The 17,037-nt window shown below is 39.8% G+C and overlaps 2 protein-coding genes across 2 annotated transcripts; both read left to right on the forward strand.

Annotated features, from left to right (window-relative positions):
• Positions 1-2,954: 2,954 nt before the first annotated feature.
• Positions 2,955-6,159, forward strand: LOC109213311 (craniofacial development protein 2-like). Its single transcript, XM_019377094.1, has 3 exons — positions 2,955-2,998; positions 3,113-3,117; positions 5,615-6,159. The coding sequence occupies exons 1-3, from the start codon at positions 2,955-2,957 to the stop codon at positions 6,157-6,159; spliced, it is 594 nt and encodes a 197-aa protein (XP_019232639.1).
• Positions 6,160-6,264: 105 nt separating this feature from the next.
• Positions 6,265-6,993, forward strand: LOC109213312. Its single transcript, XM_019377095.1, has one exon. The coding sequence runs from the start codon at positions 6,265-6,267 to the stop codon at positions 6,991-6,993; it is 729 nt and encodes a 242-aa protein (XP_019232640.1).
• Positions 6,994-17,037: the final 10,044 nt, after the last annotated feature.

A 17,037-nucleotide genomic window follows, 5' to 3' on the forward strand; every position in this document is an offset into this window, starting at 1 on the left:
TTTGTGGGGCAGTGGAAAAGTCTTGGGATAGATGTTGTTGTTGTATTTCATTGTTCATGCAAGGGTTAATTAAGTTGGAGGGGGGGTTAAAGTGGCCAGAAGAGATTAGGGAGCCTTTGGGAATTGTTTTTAGCGTGTTAGTAGTAGTAATTAGGTTAGTTAGGGGGCTAGGAAGTGAAATATTGCCATGCATGGGATTTGGTTGGTCCTTAATAGTATTTGCTACATGGCAATTAGAGTTGGGAGATGGGACCACATCTAATATCATGCAATCTAGCTCAGGCGGATTAACCAAAGCTTGGAATTTGTTTCCAGACGTAGGGTAAAATGATGGGGTAGACTTTTGATAATGTAATTTTTAGACGAAATCTTATTGGAAGCATTATTAGGCAGTAGCTTATCAAAGGGTTTAATAGTTAATGAGGGGGAAGAGAGAGTACCTGACATACAGATGTTTTGCTCATTGAATATACCTGATATGTGTTTATGATTGGCCTTCTTTCTTGTTGGGAATCTCATCGTTTGCCACACTTCTTCCTTGGCGGGTTGAACTGCATCTTCATTTACACCTTGAACTTCTTTATGAATCTTGGATTGGTTGGCAGTAGAGTCCAAGTCAGTCGGAGAAGAGGCATTAACAACGATTTTATACTGACATTTGGACTGGGCATGCCCTAGTCTTCCGCATTTAGTACATAAAAAATTCCCATCTTCATAGTGTATAACTTGTTTGTGTCTTCCAATGAAGATAAAAGGTATTACTGGAACTTCCAAAGGCAATTCAACACATAATCTAGCATATCTTCCTCTAAGTGTTGAGGAAGTACATGCATCAATTTTTAAGAGCTTGCCAATTTTTTTTCCAATCTTCTTTAAGATTAATCCATCATAAAATTCAGTAGGTAATTGGGGGAGACGTATCCATACTGCAGTTTTTGATATTCTTGCTTCCGATACTAAAAAATATGGCTCCCATTTCTGGACCGATAGAAAATGACCAAATATGAACCAAGGTCCATTATGAAGGACTTTTTGCATATTTTCCTCATTATTGAATTTAGCGATGTAGTAGTCACACCCTAAATCATTCAAAGGAAAATTTTCCTTAGTTTTCCACAGTTCATGTAACTTCCTTTTAAGCAGGTGGTGTTGGATTCTCCTCCCTTGTAGCTTGATTATAGTCGAGAATTGCCATGGCAGATATATTCGCTGGATATCCTCTTGAGTTAACTGGCCTTGTTGGATGTTTGAAGAATAGTTGAGGTCTTCTTTCCCAATGTCTTGTGATTCACTTGAATAATGGACATTTGTATCAATAATCATATTAATTGAAGCATCTTGATCACCTTGTACTAACTTATCTTTAAAGCTAGGGATGGACAGTTTGTGTTCGTCAGGTGATTGATTGATATTAATATCTGGGGGTTTAGGAGGAGGAATTAGATGAACTTGATCCAGGTCCATTTGATTGTTAATGAGTTTATAGAGAGAGCAGGAATTTCTAGAGAGAGAAAAGCTCAAATAACACTTATCATTCATATAATTGCATTTATCAATTGTACAGAAATTGATACAAAAATTGGATCCCTTAAGCTCCGACCTTCGCCATCGATTCTTCTCAAGCTCGCTGGTGCCAAGAGCTTTGTTTTACGATTGTCACTGCCTTAAGTCCTACGCAATAAAAACAAAGGGTGTGTTGGGTTTCCGAGCATGGGAGTATAAGCGTAACCACTTTCATAATCCTTTATCTGCTTTATTTTTTCATCCACTGAGTAACGGCCGAGAATGAGTGGGCCCTAACACTAAAGATTTTCTTTTGATTTTTTTACCTATATATGTAAAATAATAAAATTAAATAAACTTCATTAATAACTCCATGGACAACTATTAAAAAGTTTCGAAACTTTGAATATAAAAATCGAATTTTGTCAAATTATTATTTGTTTGGATGGGTGTTGTTGGAAACGATGGGTGATATGTTGTGGAGCTTATATCTCAATTTGAGGGAGTTTGGTGGAGATTAAAGTTAGTTTTGGTTGGAATTTCAGATTGAAAGTCGAACAGAAAGAAGAACAATATTGTACAAATAAGTTGTATGCCAATTGTATAAAAATTATATGTATATTGTATGTACTAACTGGGGCTTTATTAAATTTTACATAACAGAGCCCGCATTCTCATCTAGGGTTTATTTTAGCTTTTTTTTCTCTAACCTCTGCTAACCGGCGTAATTCCGGTGACCTCCATCGGAGTCAGGGAAGTCCCTTCCTCTCTTCTCTAACATTTCCCTTGCTTTTCTTCCCCCCTCCTCCTTCCTCTCCTCCTCTTCTTTCTGCTTTCCCCATCCTAGATCGCCGGATCTGCCCCCCCCCCCCCGTTCCTCCCCTTCTCTTTAGCTCCCCCTTACTTCTGCCTCTTCTTTCTTCCTCATCCACTATCCCTCTTCTCTCTACCCTCGTCTTCTTTCTCCAGCTTTTGTGTTTTTTTCTTTCGTTTTTTCTCTGTCGTCGGGCATCTCCGCCGGGCAGCGGATTTCTTCTTGGGCGGCTACGCCTTCTTGGTCGTCTTCTGTCCTTTCCCGGTATGCTGCTTGTCGAATTTTTCAGCGTAGTAGCGGCGACAGAGGATTCTGCACATGGGCAATTTTCAGGCGAGCCTTGAGAGGCAAGTGAGGCCCAGACACGGGCAGCTGGAGGCGGGTGGTGCGTAGGTATTTTCGGACTGTAGCTGTTGTTAGTCAACACCATTTTGGCATCCGTAGATGTAAGGACCCGTGAAATTTTTTACTCAAAAACCCAAAATCTCATAGTGTCAAGTTAAAAATATGTGATTAGAAATTTATAAAATTCATCGCGACGAGCTTGCTCACTGCGGTTTGGACCTTTTGGATTGATCTATGCATTAAAAAGTTAAGGAAAAATATTTTTCAGAAGAGCGCGTTTCTGCGGCCCATTATGCGGTCGCATAATAGCAATGCGGGCTGCATAGCTGCTGCAGAGTGAGAAAGAATGTTGGCTAATTTTGAGGACAATTATGCGGCCAATTATGCGATCGTATAATAGATATGCGGGCCGCATAGTCATCGCATAACCTCCTTGGGATTTTTGCGCAGAACAGGTATGCGGACCGCATATTGGTCGCATACCCGGACAGAATATTCAAGTCTTGAGGCTACTTTTTTGGTCCCTTTTGCGGGCCGCATATCAGTTATGCGGTCGCATATGCGACCGCAGATTGAGTCGGGGCTCCTATTTTCTAACTTTTAAAACCCGATCCCATTCCATTAAAACACCCCATTAGACCTTTTTGTGCTATTTTCTACTACATTTAGAGTGAGAGAGAAAGTTCTAGAGGGAGGAAGTGATCCTCACCAATTCCCGATTCAACCCTTGCCCAATGAGTAATTAACAAGTGGATTCATGGGTATAAGGACTGATTATCTTGCATGCATGTATGATAAAAGGGTATGGGGAGATTGTGAGCTAAAAATGTAACAAATGGGGTGTAGGATGATAGAATCTCTCACAAAAAGGTCCTAAAATCACAATGCACACTTAGTGCTTGATAATGTGCCTAAATGAGCTACAATATTGATTATCCCTCTAATTTTTGGTTCAACTTGTAATTCTCATAAAATAGATCGAAGTTGCTAGGAGTTCCGGAATTATTGTAAGAATTTAAGGAAAGCTCTATTGAGGTGTGTATGGCTAAAACCTCCTCTTCTTAGAAATTGAGCTCCTTTGGTGTCCATGCAAATGTTGTAAGTCCGAAATCCGATTGATGTATTGCTTGTTATTTCAAATAAATTGGTGTTGCAAAAATATATGTGAAAGGTGTTTCTCAATGTGTTCGATATGCTATACTTGGTAATTTAAGGATGTGTGAAGAATGTGAACTATGTGCTAAACTGCCTAGATTTCAAGTCAAGTTTAAATTGAGATTGTTATGCCAAACTATGTGAAATCCTCTCTATGCTTACAACTTGAATTGCTCTTGTATGTGCATATATCTTAAATCGCAAGGTTAATGTTGAAAGTGGTATTAATTTGAAATATGGGGGAAACGAGTTTGAGTTATGAAATGTGGCCTGGTTCCAAGTATGATGTGATAATTGTGGCCCCAAGTGCCAATGAACTGATATATGTGAAAAAAAGATTGAAATGAGATGATTGATGAAAAAGGAAAAACGTCTTGGCGAGATGGCATAGCCGATCGGGCCGTGATCGGACGCCATGCCGCACACATGGTGGTATTGTGCTGATATTCAAATTGGAAAGTGGGAATGAAATTGTGACTGAGGTACATGTCTCAAATGAGGCAACCTAGCCGATCGGGTCATGATCGGACTCCGCGCAAGAAAGCGGTGATATTGTGAATAATGATGCAACAGTATGAAATGTCCCAACCTAAGGCTATGGAAATTATGTGAAAGCTATGTGATCCCTTTTATTTGATGATGTGGTGATTGTTTAAAGCTTTTGTTAGTCCTTATGATTTCTTTATGCTTGTATGGTTGTTCTTTCTAATGAGATGGTGTTTAGTTATACATACTAGTAATATTCCATGGTACTAACCTCCCTTTTGCCGGGGGCGCTACATCTTTGAATGGATGTAGGTGGTTTCATAGTAGACAGTGCCGATCGTAGGTAGCGGAGCATCCTCCTCTCAGCAATCTTGGTGAGCCCCTTTTCTTCCAGGGGTTATGCAGTATATCTTTTGTTATATATTACCACTTTTTGAGGTATAGCCGGGGCCTTGTTGCCGCCATTATCATGACTGTCTTTTGTATCTTAAGAGGCTCTGTAGACGTTTGTGTGGGTTATGTACGAGCGATGGATGGGTCACTGGACTATGTTGTAATTCTAAACGTTCTTCTAAACTGAAACTGTATGAAATTTAGGAAACTTAACTATGGTTTAAGGTTTGTAATATAAAATAAACTAGCAATGTTATGTGTACAATCTTTCCTGCTATCTAATTAAACGAAAGCATGGTTTCTTGATCATAGTGAGTTGGGTAGAGAGTGTCCAAAAAGGCTTGCTCAGTCGGGTTCACTCGATTGAGCTCCGGTTGCGCCTCCCGAGGTTGGGGGCGTGACAGTAGACATTCTAGGTTCTATCATTCCTACTTCGTATTTGTATCTTGCGTGTTTATAACTTTGTTGCCTGCCTTTTACCCTTGAGTAGTGCATTAGTTGCCTGCGTTTGTTGTGTGTTTACCTTTCTTGGCCATTAGCTGAGTCATTGTACCTCTTGTGTGATTAAGAAAATTATTTAGTCTATATTGAAGCTTTTCAACTTGTCTGCATTGCCAGTAGTTTTAATCTTAATTTGTAGTCCTTAGTTTCTTTGTTTGTGGGGTGGCTAGTCGGAACGATGGTAGAGTAGGGTCATGTCCTTGGGTGGGCTAGGGGGCGAGGGGCAAGGGTGGAAAGGGAAGTAAGGGATCTAGTAGGCTGAGAGTGGGGCCATAGAAGTAGGGCACTGACGGGTAAGCCTATAGAGCTAGGCAAGATTCTTCATAAGAGGGAGATTTAATATAGCATGTGTTCAGGAGACTAGATGAAAGGGTACGAGGCTACGGGATGTTAACGAGTTTAAGCTATGGTATTCAGGAGGAGCAGCGGGCAAGAACGGGGTAAGTATTTTAGTTGATAGGGATCTCAGGAAATTGGTGGTGGATGTTAGGAGGGTGAGTGATAGGCTAGTGGTTCGTGGGGTCACTTTTAACGTGATTAGCGCTTATGCGCCTCAGGTGGGCCTGGGCGAGGAGGTCAAAAGGTGCTTCTGGGATGATTTAGATGAGGTTGTGTATGGTATTCCACACTCCGAGCAGCTCGTCCTTGGGGGTGATTTTAATGGCCATACTGGGGTGACTTCTAAGGGTTATGATGAGGTGCATGGCGGGTTCTGTTTCGGAGTTAGAAATGAGGGCGGTACCTCTTTGTTGGATTTTGCTAAAGTGTTTGACCTGATGTTAGCTAATTCGTGTTTCCAGAAGAGGGAGGAACACTTGGTCAATTTCTGGAGTAAGGTTGCAAGGACTTGGATTGATTACCTTCTCCTTAGGAGGGGTGATAGGAGCATGTGTACTGATTGCAAGGTTATCCCGAGTGAGTGTCTGTCGACACAACATAGACTCCTGGTAATGGACTTGTAGGTCAAGAGAATAAGGAAGAAGAGAGCGGTGTACGGTCAGTCAAAAATTAAGTGAAAAATCTTGACTAAGGTAAAGGCGCATGAGTTGAGGGAAAAGTTGTTGGCCATGGGGGCCTGGAGGAGTAGTGGGGACGCGAGTAGTATGTGGATCACAACATCAAACTGCATTAGGGAAGCTGCTAGAGAGGTGTTAGGCGTATCCAAGGGTTATTCGGGAGGCCACAAAGCAGAATGGTGGTGGAATGAGGAGGTCCAAGGAAAAGTGGAAGCTAAGAAAGCGACATATCTGAAGCTAGTAGGGAGCACATATAAGGAGGAGCAGAGGACGTGTAGGGAGCGTTATAAGATGGCAAGTAAAGAGGCAAAATTTGCAGTCACGGCGGCTAAGACTGCAACTTTTGAGAGATTGTATGAGGATCTTGGGAGCAAAGGAGGAGACAAGAAACTGTACAAGTTAGCCAAGATTAGGGAGAGGAAGGCTTGGGACCTGGATCAAGTGCGGTGCATCAAAGACGAAAATGGTAGGGTTCTGGTGGAAGAGGTGGGTATTAAGCGTAGATGGCAGGAGTACTTTCATAGACTCCTGAACGAGGAAGGGGACAGGAACATCGTACTAGGAGAGTTGGAAAACCCAGGGATCCATAGGGATTTTGGGTTTTGTAGGCATATTAGGAGCGAGGGGGCAATGCGGAAGATAAGCAGGGGTAAGGCAACTGGGCCTCACGAGATCCCAGTAGAATTTTGGAAGGAAGTGGGGCGGGCAGGCTTGGAACGCCTTACTGGGTTGTTTAATGCCATTTTCAGGGGAAAAAAGATGCCCGGGGAGTGGCGGTAGAGTTTGATAATCCCGTTGTACAAGAATAAAGGTGATGTTCAGGACTGCAACAACTATAGGGGTATCAAGCTGCTGAATCATACTATGAAAATTTGGGAGAGGAGGGTGCGACGTAGTGTTACTATTTTAGAGAACCAGTTCGGGTTTATCCCGGAAGGTCTACTACTGAAGCCATTCACCTTGTGAGGAGATCGGTGGAGCAGTATAGGGAAAGGAAGAATAACTTGCATATGGTATTCATAGACCTGGAGAAGGCCTATGATAAAGTCTCGAGATAGGTCCTTTGGAGATGTATGGAGGCTAGCGGTGTCTCAGTGGCGTATATTAGGGTGATTAAGGACATATACGAGGGATGGAAGACTCGGGTGAGGACTACGGGAAGAGACTCGGATCATTTTTCTGTGGAGATGGGATTGCATCAGAAATCAGTTCTTAGCCCGTTTTTGTTTGCCTTAGCGCTAGAGGTGTTGATGTGACACATACAAGGGGAGGTGCCATGGTGTATGCTATTCGCTGACGGCATAGTACTGATTCATGAGACGCGTGATGGAGTTAATGCTAGGTTGAAAGTTTGGAGAGAGATGCTGGAGTCTAAAGGTTTTAAGTTGAGTAGGTGGATAACTGAGTACTTGGAGTGCAAGTTCAGTGATGGGATGCATGAAGAAGGAGTGGAAGTGAAGATTGGTACTCAAGTCGTCCCCAAAATAGATAGTTTCAAGTATCTTGAGTCGATTATTTAAGGCGGCGGGGAGATTGACGAGGATGTTACCCATCGTATTGGATCGGGGTGGATGAGGTGCAGGCTCGCCTCGGGGGTGTTGTGTGATAATAGTGTGCCACCTGGACTTAAGGGCAAGCTCTACAGACTGGTGGTTAGACCGGCTATGTTGTATGAGGCTGAGTGCTGGCCCGTCAATAAGTCCCAAGTCAAGAAGATGAAAGTAGCTGAGATGAGGATGTTGAGATGGATATGGGGTCATACCAGGAAGGACAGGATCAGGAATGAAGTTATTAGGGACAAGGTATGAATGACATCTGTGGAGGACAAGTTGCGGGAGTCGAGGTTGAGATAGTTCGGGCATGTGAAGAAGAGAGACATAGATGCTCCGGTCAGAAGGTGTGAGAGGTCGTCCACTGCGGGTCTGAGGAAGGGTAGGGGCAGGCCTAAGAAGTATTGGGGAGAGGTAGTTAGGCAGGACGTGTTATTGCTCCAGCTTACCGAGGATATGACCCACGATAGAAAGACGTGGAGGTCGAGGATTAGGGTTGTAGGTTGACAGTTGGTAGTGTGTTCCTCCTAGGCTTACCAGTAGTACTAGGACTATTTTTGTGTTATCTTATTCATGATTCTTTACTATTACATGGTATGTCATTCGTGCCCGTTACCTTAATATATTGTTGTTACTATTGTTTGCTACTTGTTGCCTTATCTCCACTGTTCCTTAAGCCGAGGGTCTATCGGAAACAGCCTCTCTATCTTTATAAGGTAGGGGTAAGGTCTACGTACACACTACCCTCCCTATACCCCATTTATAGGAATATACTGGGTTCCTTGTTGTTGTATTGTATGTACTGACTGTATTTGTATACAATAAGAATTTTATATGCATGTTGTATGTAAGTTGTATGTTTTGACCTGATTTTATATACAAGTTACATATTTTGACCAAAGTTGTATATATTTTATAAAAAACTCTCGCTGCATTTTAAAAATCCAAAAACCAAGCTAAAGCGGGTAAATATTATTCTATTTTTGTACCTATAGGGAAAAAATCCCCTTAATATATAATATTAGTTCGTTATTAACCAAAAATAAAAGTTTTCATAGCGCATCCATAGAGTTTCATATGAATATTCTATGATAAATTAGTAAAATAATTAAATTTATATACCCTTACAAATAAAGAACTTTTACACTATCATGTGTTGAAGCTAACAATATTATAGCAAATAATATCTTATTTTTTAAGTTACTACTCTTACTATTTATGAATGATTTCCTATAATTATTTTATAGATAGATAGCTTGATAATATAAAAATTCTGTTATACTATCTCCTTTTAATAGTTAAGCTAATAGCAAAAAGGCATTCTGGGAAAATTTCCTTCTTTCCATTTTATCCAATATATATAACGCAGCAAATCTGGAAAAGCCTAACAAGATAAGGAAATATTGGACTTCTTATTCCCAATAGAAAGTTATAGTACTAGTCAAACCAAAAAATTGATCGTAGCGTTTAATGATACAAAAGGAGTGGCTATCTAATTGCTTTTGACGAGAAGTACAATTAAGTAATTAAAATAATATGAAATGTGCTCTCTCCTACAACATAACATCTTAGACGAAAGGATCACACACTAAGAATGAGTACTATAACTAAGCTAACATAGCATAGAAAATCACCCAGACAATCTCCTCACCCCACACTTAAAATTGTGCAATGTCCTCAATGCACACTAAAAATAACAAGAGGGTAAAAGAGACTCCCTGGTAGGCCAAAGGCCGAAGCATTAGCAGTTCACGGGATACTCAGACTTCTCCCAGGTACGATCCTTTGTGCGGTCACCCCACACTTATTTCAACCACATAGCTCACTTTTGCACACTTCCAGTGGCTTTTCTTCTATGCTCATAATCCTACAAAAAATGCTACAAAGATAGAAAAATAAAATAAACAAAAATAAATAAAAATAAAAGAAAGCAGTAAAGCTGGGTTGCCTCCCAAAAAGCGCCTAATTTAAAGTCGCGGCACGACTTGAACTAATTTTTGTCTCCACCTTGAACTTATGAATTGTACGCCTAACATGGCATCCAGTCTGTGGCTATGCACCTTTGGTGGGGCTACAAAGATAACCGGGCCAAGTAATAAATTTTTCACTCTGCACCTCTCGGCCTTTAGATGAGGAATGTAATTTTTGCTTTTTGGCACAACAAATTCAAGAATATAGGCGCTCTTATCCTCACTCTTTGACCCCTTCATTGGCTCAGATGGCTCGATTACTATCTTACTATCTAAACACAATGTGGAAAAATAATTGGAATGAGGTCTAATGCGCTCTAACTCATGAATTTTACTACTATTTGCATCCCCATATTTACACACACTCAAGTCTCCCAAAGTAATGTTATCTACTCCCTCATATGACTTTAGAGCACTCTTCTCAATATTGGCATCCTCAAGAAAAACATGGTCTAGTGATTGGTATTCTCGTTTTAGCTCCTCAATTTGGTCTAGAAGATTTTTTTCAGTTTCACACAACTCATTATTAATTTGTTGAGCGTTACACGCATCAACCTTTGTGCTCAAATCTGCATCTAAGTTATGTACAGCCAAGCAAAAATTATCAATCTTATGTGCAAGTTCATTGCTCTCCTTAGACCAATCATTCACCAACATCGTCAGAAGACAACGTCGTTCCGCATATTCGCCTAATCGAGAATATACGTCCCAATACCAACCCTTACTCCCATATTCAAATTCAGACCTCCCAGATGTCATGTTGAGAGAACTAGAAACACACTAGGAGAAAAGTCAAATAGTTATAAAATTAAAATATTTACAAAAAGAGAAGAAAAAAAACTTGTAAAAATAAAAGTAAAAGTCTAATTTAGAAAAATAGTTAATTTCTAAGTCCCCGGCAACGGCGCCAAAAACTTGTTGCTCCCAAGCGCGCACGCAAGTATACGCGGTCGTCAAGTAATAAAGTGACTAAAAGTCGGATGTCGATCCCACGAGGACTTGTGATTAACCATTAACTAAATTAGACTCTCTTGATTATCTAAACAAGAATTAAACCTAGAAGTAATTGATTCTAAACTAATTAAATAAAGAATATAAATAATGAACTTTAAACAGAGGAAGAGCAGATTTTTATGATATCAATGTAATGAAAACGATCTAGGGTTATGGGCTATCTAACATTCCTATTGTATTCTTCAATTGAATTGACTAACTAATTTATCGAGTTTATTGGTTGACAGGGTTAATATTGCTCATAAGAATCTGTCGAGTTTTTACTCGCCTATTCAAGCTAACCTAACGCCTATATGTCTATGGAGTTAGAATCAACAAGAACTCATTTATAATTCCTGTATTTCAACCAGGCAAGGCAATTAGGTATATGTCTATCCTAATTGCGAATCCGTTCCCCGATGCCAGGTTCAAGAACTTGCTCTACTCAATCCTATATGCAATCTAGAATTCTCACTTTCGAGTTCAACTCTAGATTCGTAGATAGTATTCAATTGGTGATCAAGCAATCAAATAATTAAGTGCAGGATTAAATAAATAAACCAACATGATAAACTAAGAAATCAAAATCAATATCCGAATAACAATAGTCATGAAAGAACCACAACCCTAGAACGTGAATCTTAGCTCCACATAGACATGGTAGCAAAATAACAAATCATACAAAGAAACATAAAAATTACTAAGTTGGTGGAAGAAAAGATGAAACCCGGCCTCCACGGCGGCTCTGTGCTTGTGTTTTCCTCTCAAAAACGTCCTCCTCTCTCAAATACCGTTTTTCCATGTATATATACCAAGTAGGGTTGGTCCCAAACAATTATACCTTCTCCAATGTGAAAAAGGACATTATTCCCGGGTTTGACTAGCGCGATTGCGCTAGTGGTCGCGCTAGTGGCCCAGTGTTCTACCTGACGAGCGCGACCTGAGCGCGATCGCGCTATTGACGCGCATTTTTCACCCTGTTCCATTTTGAACATGGAAAAACTTAAAACATTAAAGTTGTAGCCCTTTGAGTTATCTTTCCAACCATATATTGTGGAGCCCAAATGGAGTTCTGAGCAAAAAGTTATATCTATTTTACTAGACGGTGCGCAATATGCCTACTGGAGTCTTCGTTCGCTCTAACTATCATCCGTTGACCCCCAAATACGATCCCTGCTTAATTCCTTGAACTTTTACTCAAACTTTAAAGCTCCAAATCACTCGAATTTATTTCATAACATCTACATACCTCGGAATCACTCCTACAAGGCATAAAACACACTGTTAGTGCAAAACACTAGCGATTAACGCGCAAGCTCAAGTGCAGTAAATTAGAATGTAATAATCGACTAAAACACGTAATTATAGTCTATCATCACAAGAGGTCTTGAGTTCAAATTTTACGACCATTCGTAAAGTAAAAAAATCAATTATGTGTTTGGCCCATAAATAAAGAAATCATTTTTATACGTAAGAATACATGTTAACAACATAATATGATTAACTAATTAGAATTATGGCCACTTACAACTCACTAGCATCAAATTGCTCCTTCTGATTTTGTGAATCTCCTTTTAGATATTCCATATTCAAACGTGTCTAAGCACTAGCTAGCAAATGATTGATTTATTTTAGTGTCTCTTATTATATTAAGTATTGTGTTCTACCAACTTCCTTGCCTAGCCGTGTGCATATGCTTAATGGGGTCTTAGATTTGCTACCCTCTGTCCCCTCCCTTGGGAATATTAGCGGTGACATCTTATAATATTATTTAAAGAAAACGTCAAAGATTTGACTACAAACCATTTATTAAGAGTACCATTTGTAAAGAGACAGAGATAGAGAAAACTAGGCCAAAATATGGAATATATTTTTATGGTTGATCTAGCATAGTTTTCAGTGATAGCTAACAGTGCCCGATGGATCAAATTGGCTTTTCGAATCACTCATGAGCTTCCTTTTCTTTAATTATTATATATTTGTTTTGAACTAATATGAAGGTGACATATCTACAAATTTCAATCAATAGTTCGAAAAGTACCACTATGTTCACTCAGTGACGAAATCAAAAATTTAAAATCATGTGTGTTTCTTTCTTTTTTAGATATAAAATTTTTATCAATCGCATACCATAAATATAGAACTTAAAGTTAATGAGGAAACTATAGTTAGTATTACTGGTATAAAAAAAAATCAGTCACAAATCATACAAATACTTGACAATTTTTTACATTTTGAAAACTATATAAATAATTTTGTCATCGACACTCTACCTAGTAAACCAAACAATTATTTAAAATTCACCACCAATGTTGTTAAAAAATTCATTTGTGGTGTGGTTCTGGAAATTGTTTCGAGTCATCAAGAAGGCTAATTTGGAGTCTTTTTGGAAGCTGATTTTTCTTCCTTTTGCATCAATAAATTAAATAAAGTAAGGAAAAAAAAAACTCCAAAACAAAAACAAAAAAGAGCAAAAAAGTCGATAGTACCAAAGAGAAAAAAAAAAAGTAGAATTGAGACAAATAAATCACTAATGCAAAGCAATTGAGTAGAAAAGAAGACCTAGAAATATTTGGGGTAGGAGGAGGTGGGGGAATAACATTCAACAGATAAAATTAAAAAACAAAAAAACCAAAAAAAACTGCTGCTTAATCATTTGCTTTTATGTCACGACCATAATTTTTTCCCTTAAGATATCGTGATAGCACTTAGTCTCGAAGATTAGATAAGCCTAACATATATTGATAATTAGCAAGAATAATAACTTCAATATCAAATCAAACTATTAAACTATTATAAATAAATCCAGATAGTACAACTGTCAAATAACTCCCAAAACTCGGTGGAACTGAATCATAAGCTCTGCAGAGAATGCACTCATAATCTCTAAATACAACTCTATTTGGAATAAAGACAAGCAGTAGTAAAGCAACAGAAGAAGGTGATTATGAGGCTTGCGAGCGTCTAGCAGGTATACCTTGAGGTCTCCGGGATAACTAGTCAATCACTAGCTTTTGGCACGAGCAGATGTACCTGGATCTGCATAAAAATATGCAAAAGCATAGCATGAGTACACCACAACGGTACCCAGAAAGTATCAAGCCTAACCTCGGTAGAGTAGTGACGAGGCTAGATCAGAACACCTACTAGACAAAAGAAAGCCTGAATAGAATATGATATATAATATTATAATGGAAATCAAAGAATTAAATTGCTAAGAGTCTCAACCGGTCAAATATCACATATAAGCCCGTACACATTCGTCACCTCGTGTACACGTCTTCTACATAATTCAAATAGTACAATTAACCCAAATCCTAAGGGGTAGTTCCTCCACACAAAGTTAGGCAAGATACTTACCTTGACTAGGCCAAATCAACAATCAAAAATAACCTTCAATTAAGATCCACCTCCGCACGGCTCAAATCTAACAAAAAATGACTTAATAACATTAACAAATGCAAGAGAAACCAATTACGAGTAATAAAGCTATGGTCTTTACACAATTCTCCAAAAGCCAACAAAAGTCAACATCGGGCTTGCCCGGTCAAAACCCGAGTCCAAGGGTAGATCTTTAGTATCCATAACCCCCACGAGTCTATATATGTATTTTATTTTCAAATCTGAGTCCAATTTGACTCTCAAATCCTAAATTTTTATTTTTCAAAACTTAGACAAAAATCTTCAAAATCTCTCTTTGAGTCTCATAAATTTGAAGTTAGATCTCATATATAATCATGAAATATAGTTGAAAATTTATTAAAACTACTTACCCAATAATTATAGGTGAAAATATCCTCTGCAAATCGCCTCATGTCGAGTCTAGGGTTCTAAAATGAGAGAAATGGGATAAAATCCCGACTTTTCAGCCCTTTGTTCCATTGCAGATGTCGCAATTGCGAACCCTCGCAATTGCAAAGAAAGCCTCGCAATTGTGGTTACTGACAACCTAAGCGGGAAGTCGCAAATGCGACATTGGCTTCGCATTTGCGAAGCCTGTTCCTATCGCAAATGCGACATAATTATCACAAATGCGAGTCTACACTGCCTAGGTACTACTTCACAATCGCAGATGCGACACCTGAGGTCCCCTGCTAAGTCGCAATTGCGATGCTGGTGTTCACAATTGTGACACTTAAGGTATTCCCACACCATCAACATGTAATCGGGTCCAAACCTTTTCGAAATATGTCCGAAACTCACTTGAGCCCTCAGGGCTTCAAACCAAATATCCGCACAAGTCTAAAAATATCCATACGAACTCGCTCGCGCAATCAAATTACAAAAATAACATCTAGAACTATGAATCGGACACCAAAACGCATGGATTTCAAAAGATAACTCAAGAACCTCTAGAATTGCAACCAAGCGTCAGAATACTATCCAAATGACACCAAATTTTGCAGGCAAGTTACAAATAGCACAACGGGCCTATCATAAGTCCCAAAACCAAATTCTGAATCTGATAGCAAAAAATTCAACCTACGGTCAAACTTGGGAAAACTTCTAAATCTCAAATTGCCAACTTTGGCAAAACAAGCCAAATCAACCTAGGGACCTCCGAATTTAATTATGGGCATACAACCAAGTCCAAAATCATGATACGAATCTATCGGAGCTATCAAAATTACCATCTCGGGTTTGTTTTCACAAAATTCAAACTTTGGTCAACATTTCCAACTTAGGCTTCTAAAGCAAGGACCAAAGGGTCGAAATCAACCCAAAACTTTCCCGGAACAAAACTAATCAACCCCAAAAGTCATAAAACCACAAATACACATATGTAAGGACCAAAAGGGGAAACAGACTCAAATACACAAAATGACCGGTCGGGTCATTACATTCTCCCCACCTTAAAACAAATGTTCGTCCGAAAAGGTGAGGATAACGACTCCGTATGTCGTGCTCAGTATCCCAAGTGAACTGCCGATAAGTTGGGTGGTAATGGAAGTCTGTAGGCCACCTCACCAACTCTCTCAAGGATCTCAAAGGGAGCAATATACCTGGGGCTCAACTTGCCCTTCTTCCCGAACCTCATCACACCCTTCATGAGTGAAACCTGAAGCAAACCTTCTCTTCCACCATAAATGCTACATCACGAGCCCTCCGATCAACATAACTCTTTTGTCTAGACTGTGTTGTATGAAGTTAATCTTGAATCAACTTGACTTTCTCCAAGACATCCCAAACCAAATCAGTGCCCAATAACCTAGCCTCTCCCGGTTCAAACAAACCAACTGGAGAATGGTACCGTCTCCCATATAAGACCTCATAAGGAGCCATCTGAATACTCGATTGGTAGCTTTATTTGTAGGCGAACTCTGCAAGCGATAGAAATCGATCCCATGAACCCTCGAATCCATAATACAGGCACGTAGCATGTCCTCCAAGATCTAAATGGTGCGCTCAGACTGCCCATTTGTCTTGGGGTGAAATGTTGTACTCAACTCAACCCGTGTGCCTAACTCACGATGTACGACTCTCTAGAAATGCAATGTGAATTGCATGACTCGATCGGATGGACATCGGCACACCATGGAGACGAAAAATCTGCCGAATATAGATCTGAGTCAGCTGCTTCGAAGAATAAGTAGTCACCACAGAAATGAAATGTGCCGACTGGTCAGCCTATCCACAATAACCCATACTACATCAAATTTCCTCAATGTCCGAGGGAGCCCAACAACGAAGTCCATGGTAATACACTCCCACTTCCACTCGGGAATCTTAAGTCTCTAAGGCAAACCGCCAGGCCTCTGATGCTCGTACTTCACCTGCTGACAGTTCAAGCACTGAGCCACATACTCCACTATATCTTTCTTCATTCTTCTCCGCCAATAGTGCTGCCTCAACTCCTGATACATCTTAGTGGCACCCGAATGAATAGAATACCGCAAACTATGGGCTTCCTCAAGGATCAACTCACGCAACCCATCCACATTGGGCACACATATTCGGCCCTGCATCCGCAACAACCCATCATCACCAATAGATACCTCCTAGGCATCGCCATGCTACATTGTCCTTAAGGTTAAGCAAATGGGGGTCATCATACTGATGCACTCTAATGCGCTCAAACAAAGAAGACCGAGAAACCATACAAAAAACAACCCAGCTAGGCTCCGAAACATCTAATCTCACAAATTGATTGGCCAAAGTCTGGTAGTGGCCTTTGTGCTGCTGGTAAATAGGCCAAACTTTCCGTACTCTCCGCCTTTCTACTAAAGGCATCGCCCACCATATTGGCTTTCCCAGGATGATATAATATGGTGATATCATAGTCTTTCAGCAACTCTAACCATCTCCACTGT

Source organism: Nicotiana attenuata, unplaced genomic scaffold, assembly GCF_001879085.1.
Source record: "Nicotiana attenuata strain UT unplaced genomic scaffold, NIATTr2, whole genome shotgun sequence".
Classification (NCBI taxonomy): domain Eukaryota; kingdom Viridiplantae; phylum Streptophyta; class Magnoliopsida; order Solanales; family Solanaceae; genus Nicotiana; species Nicotiana attenuata.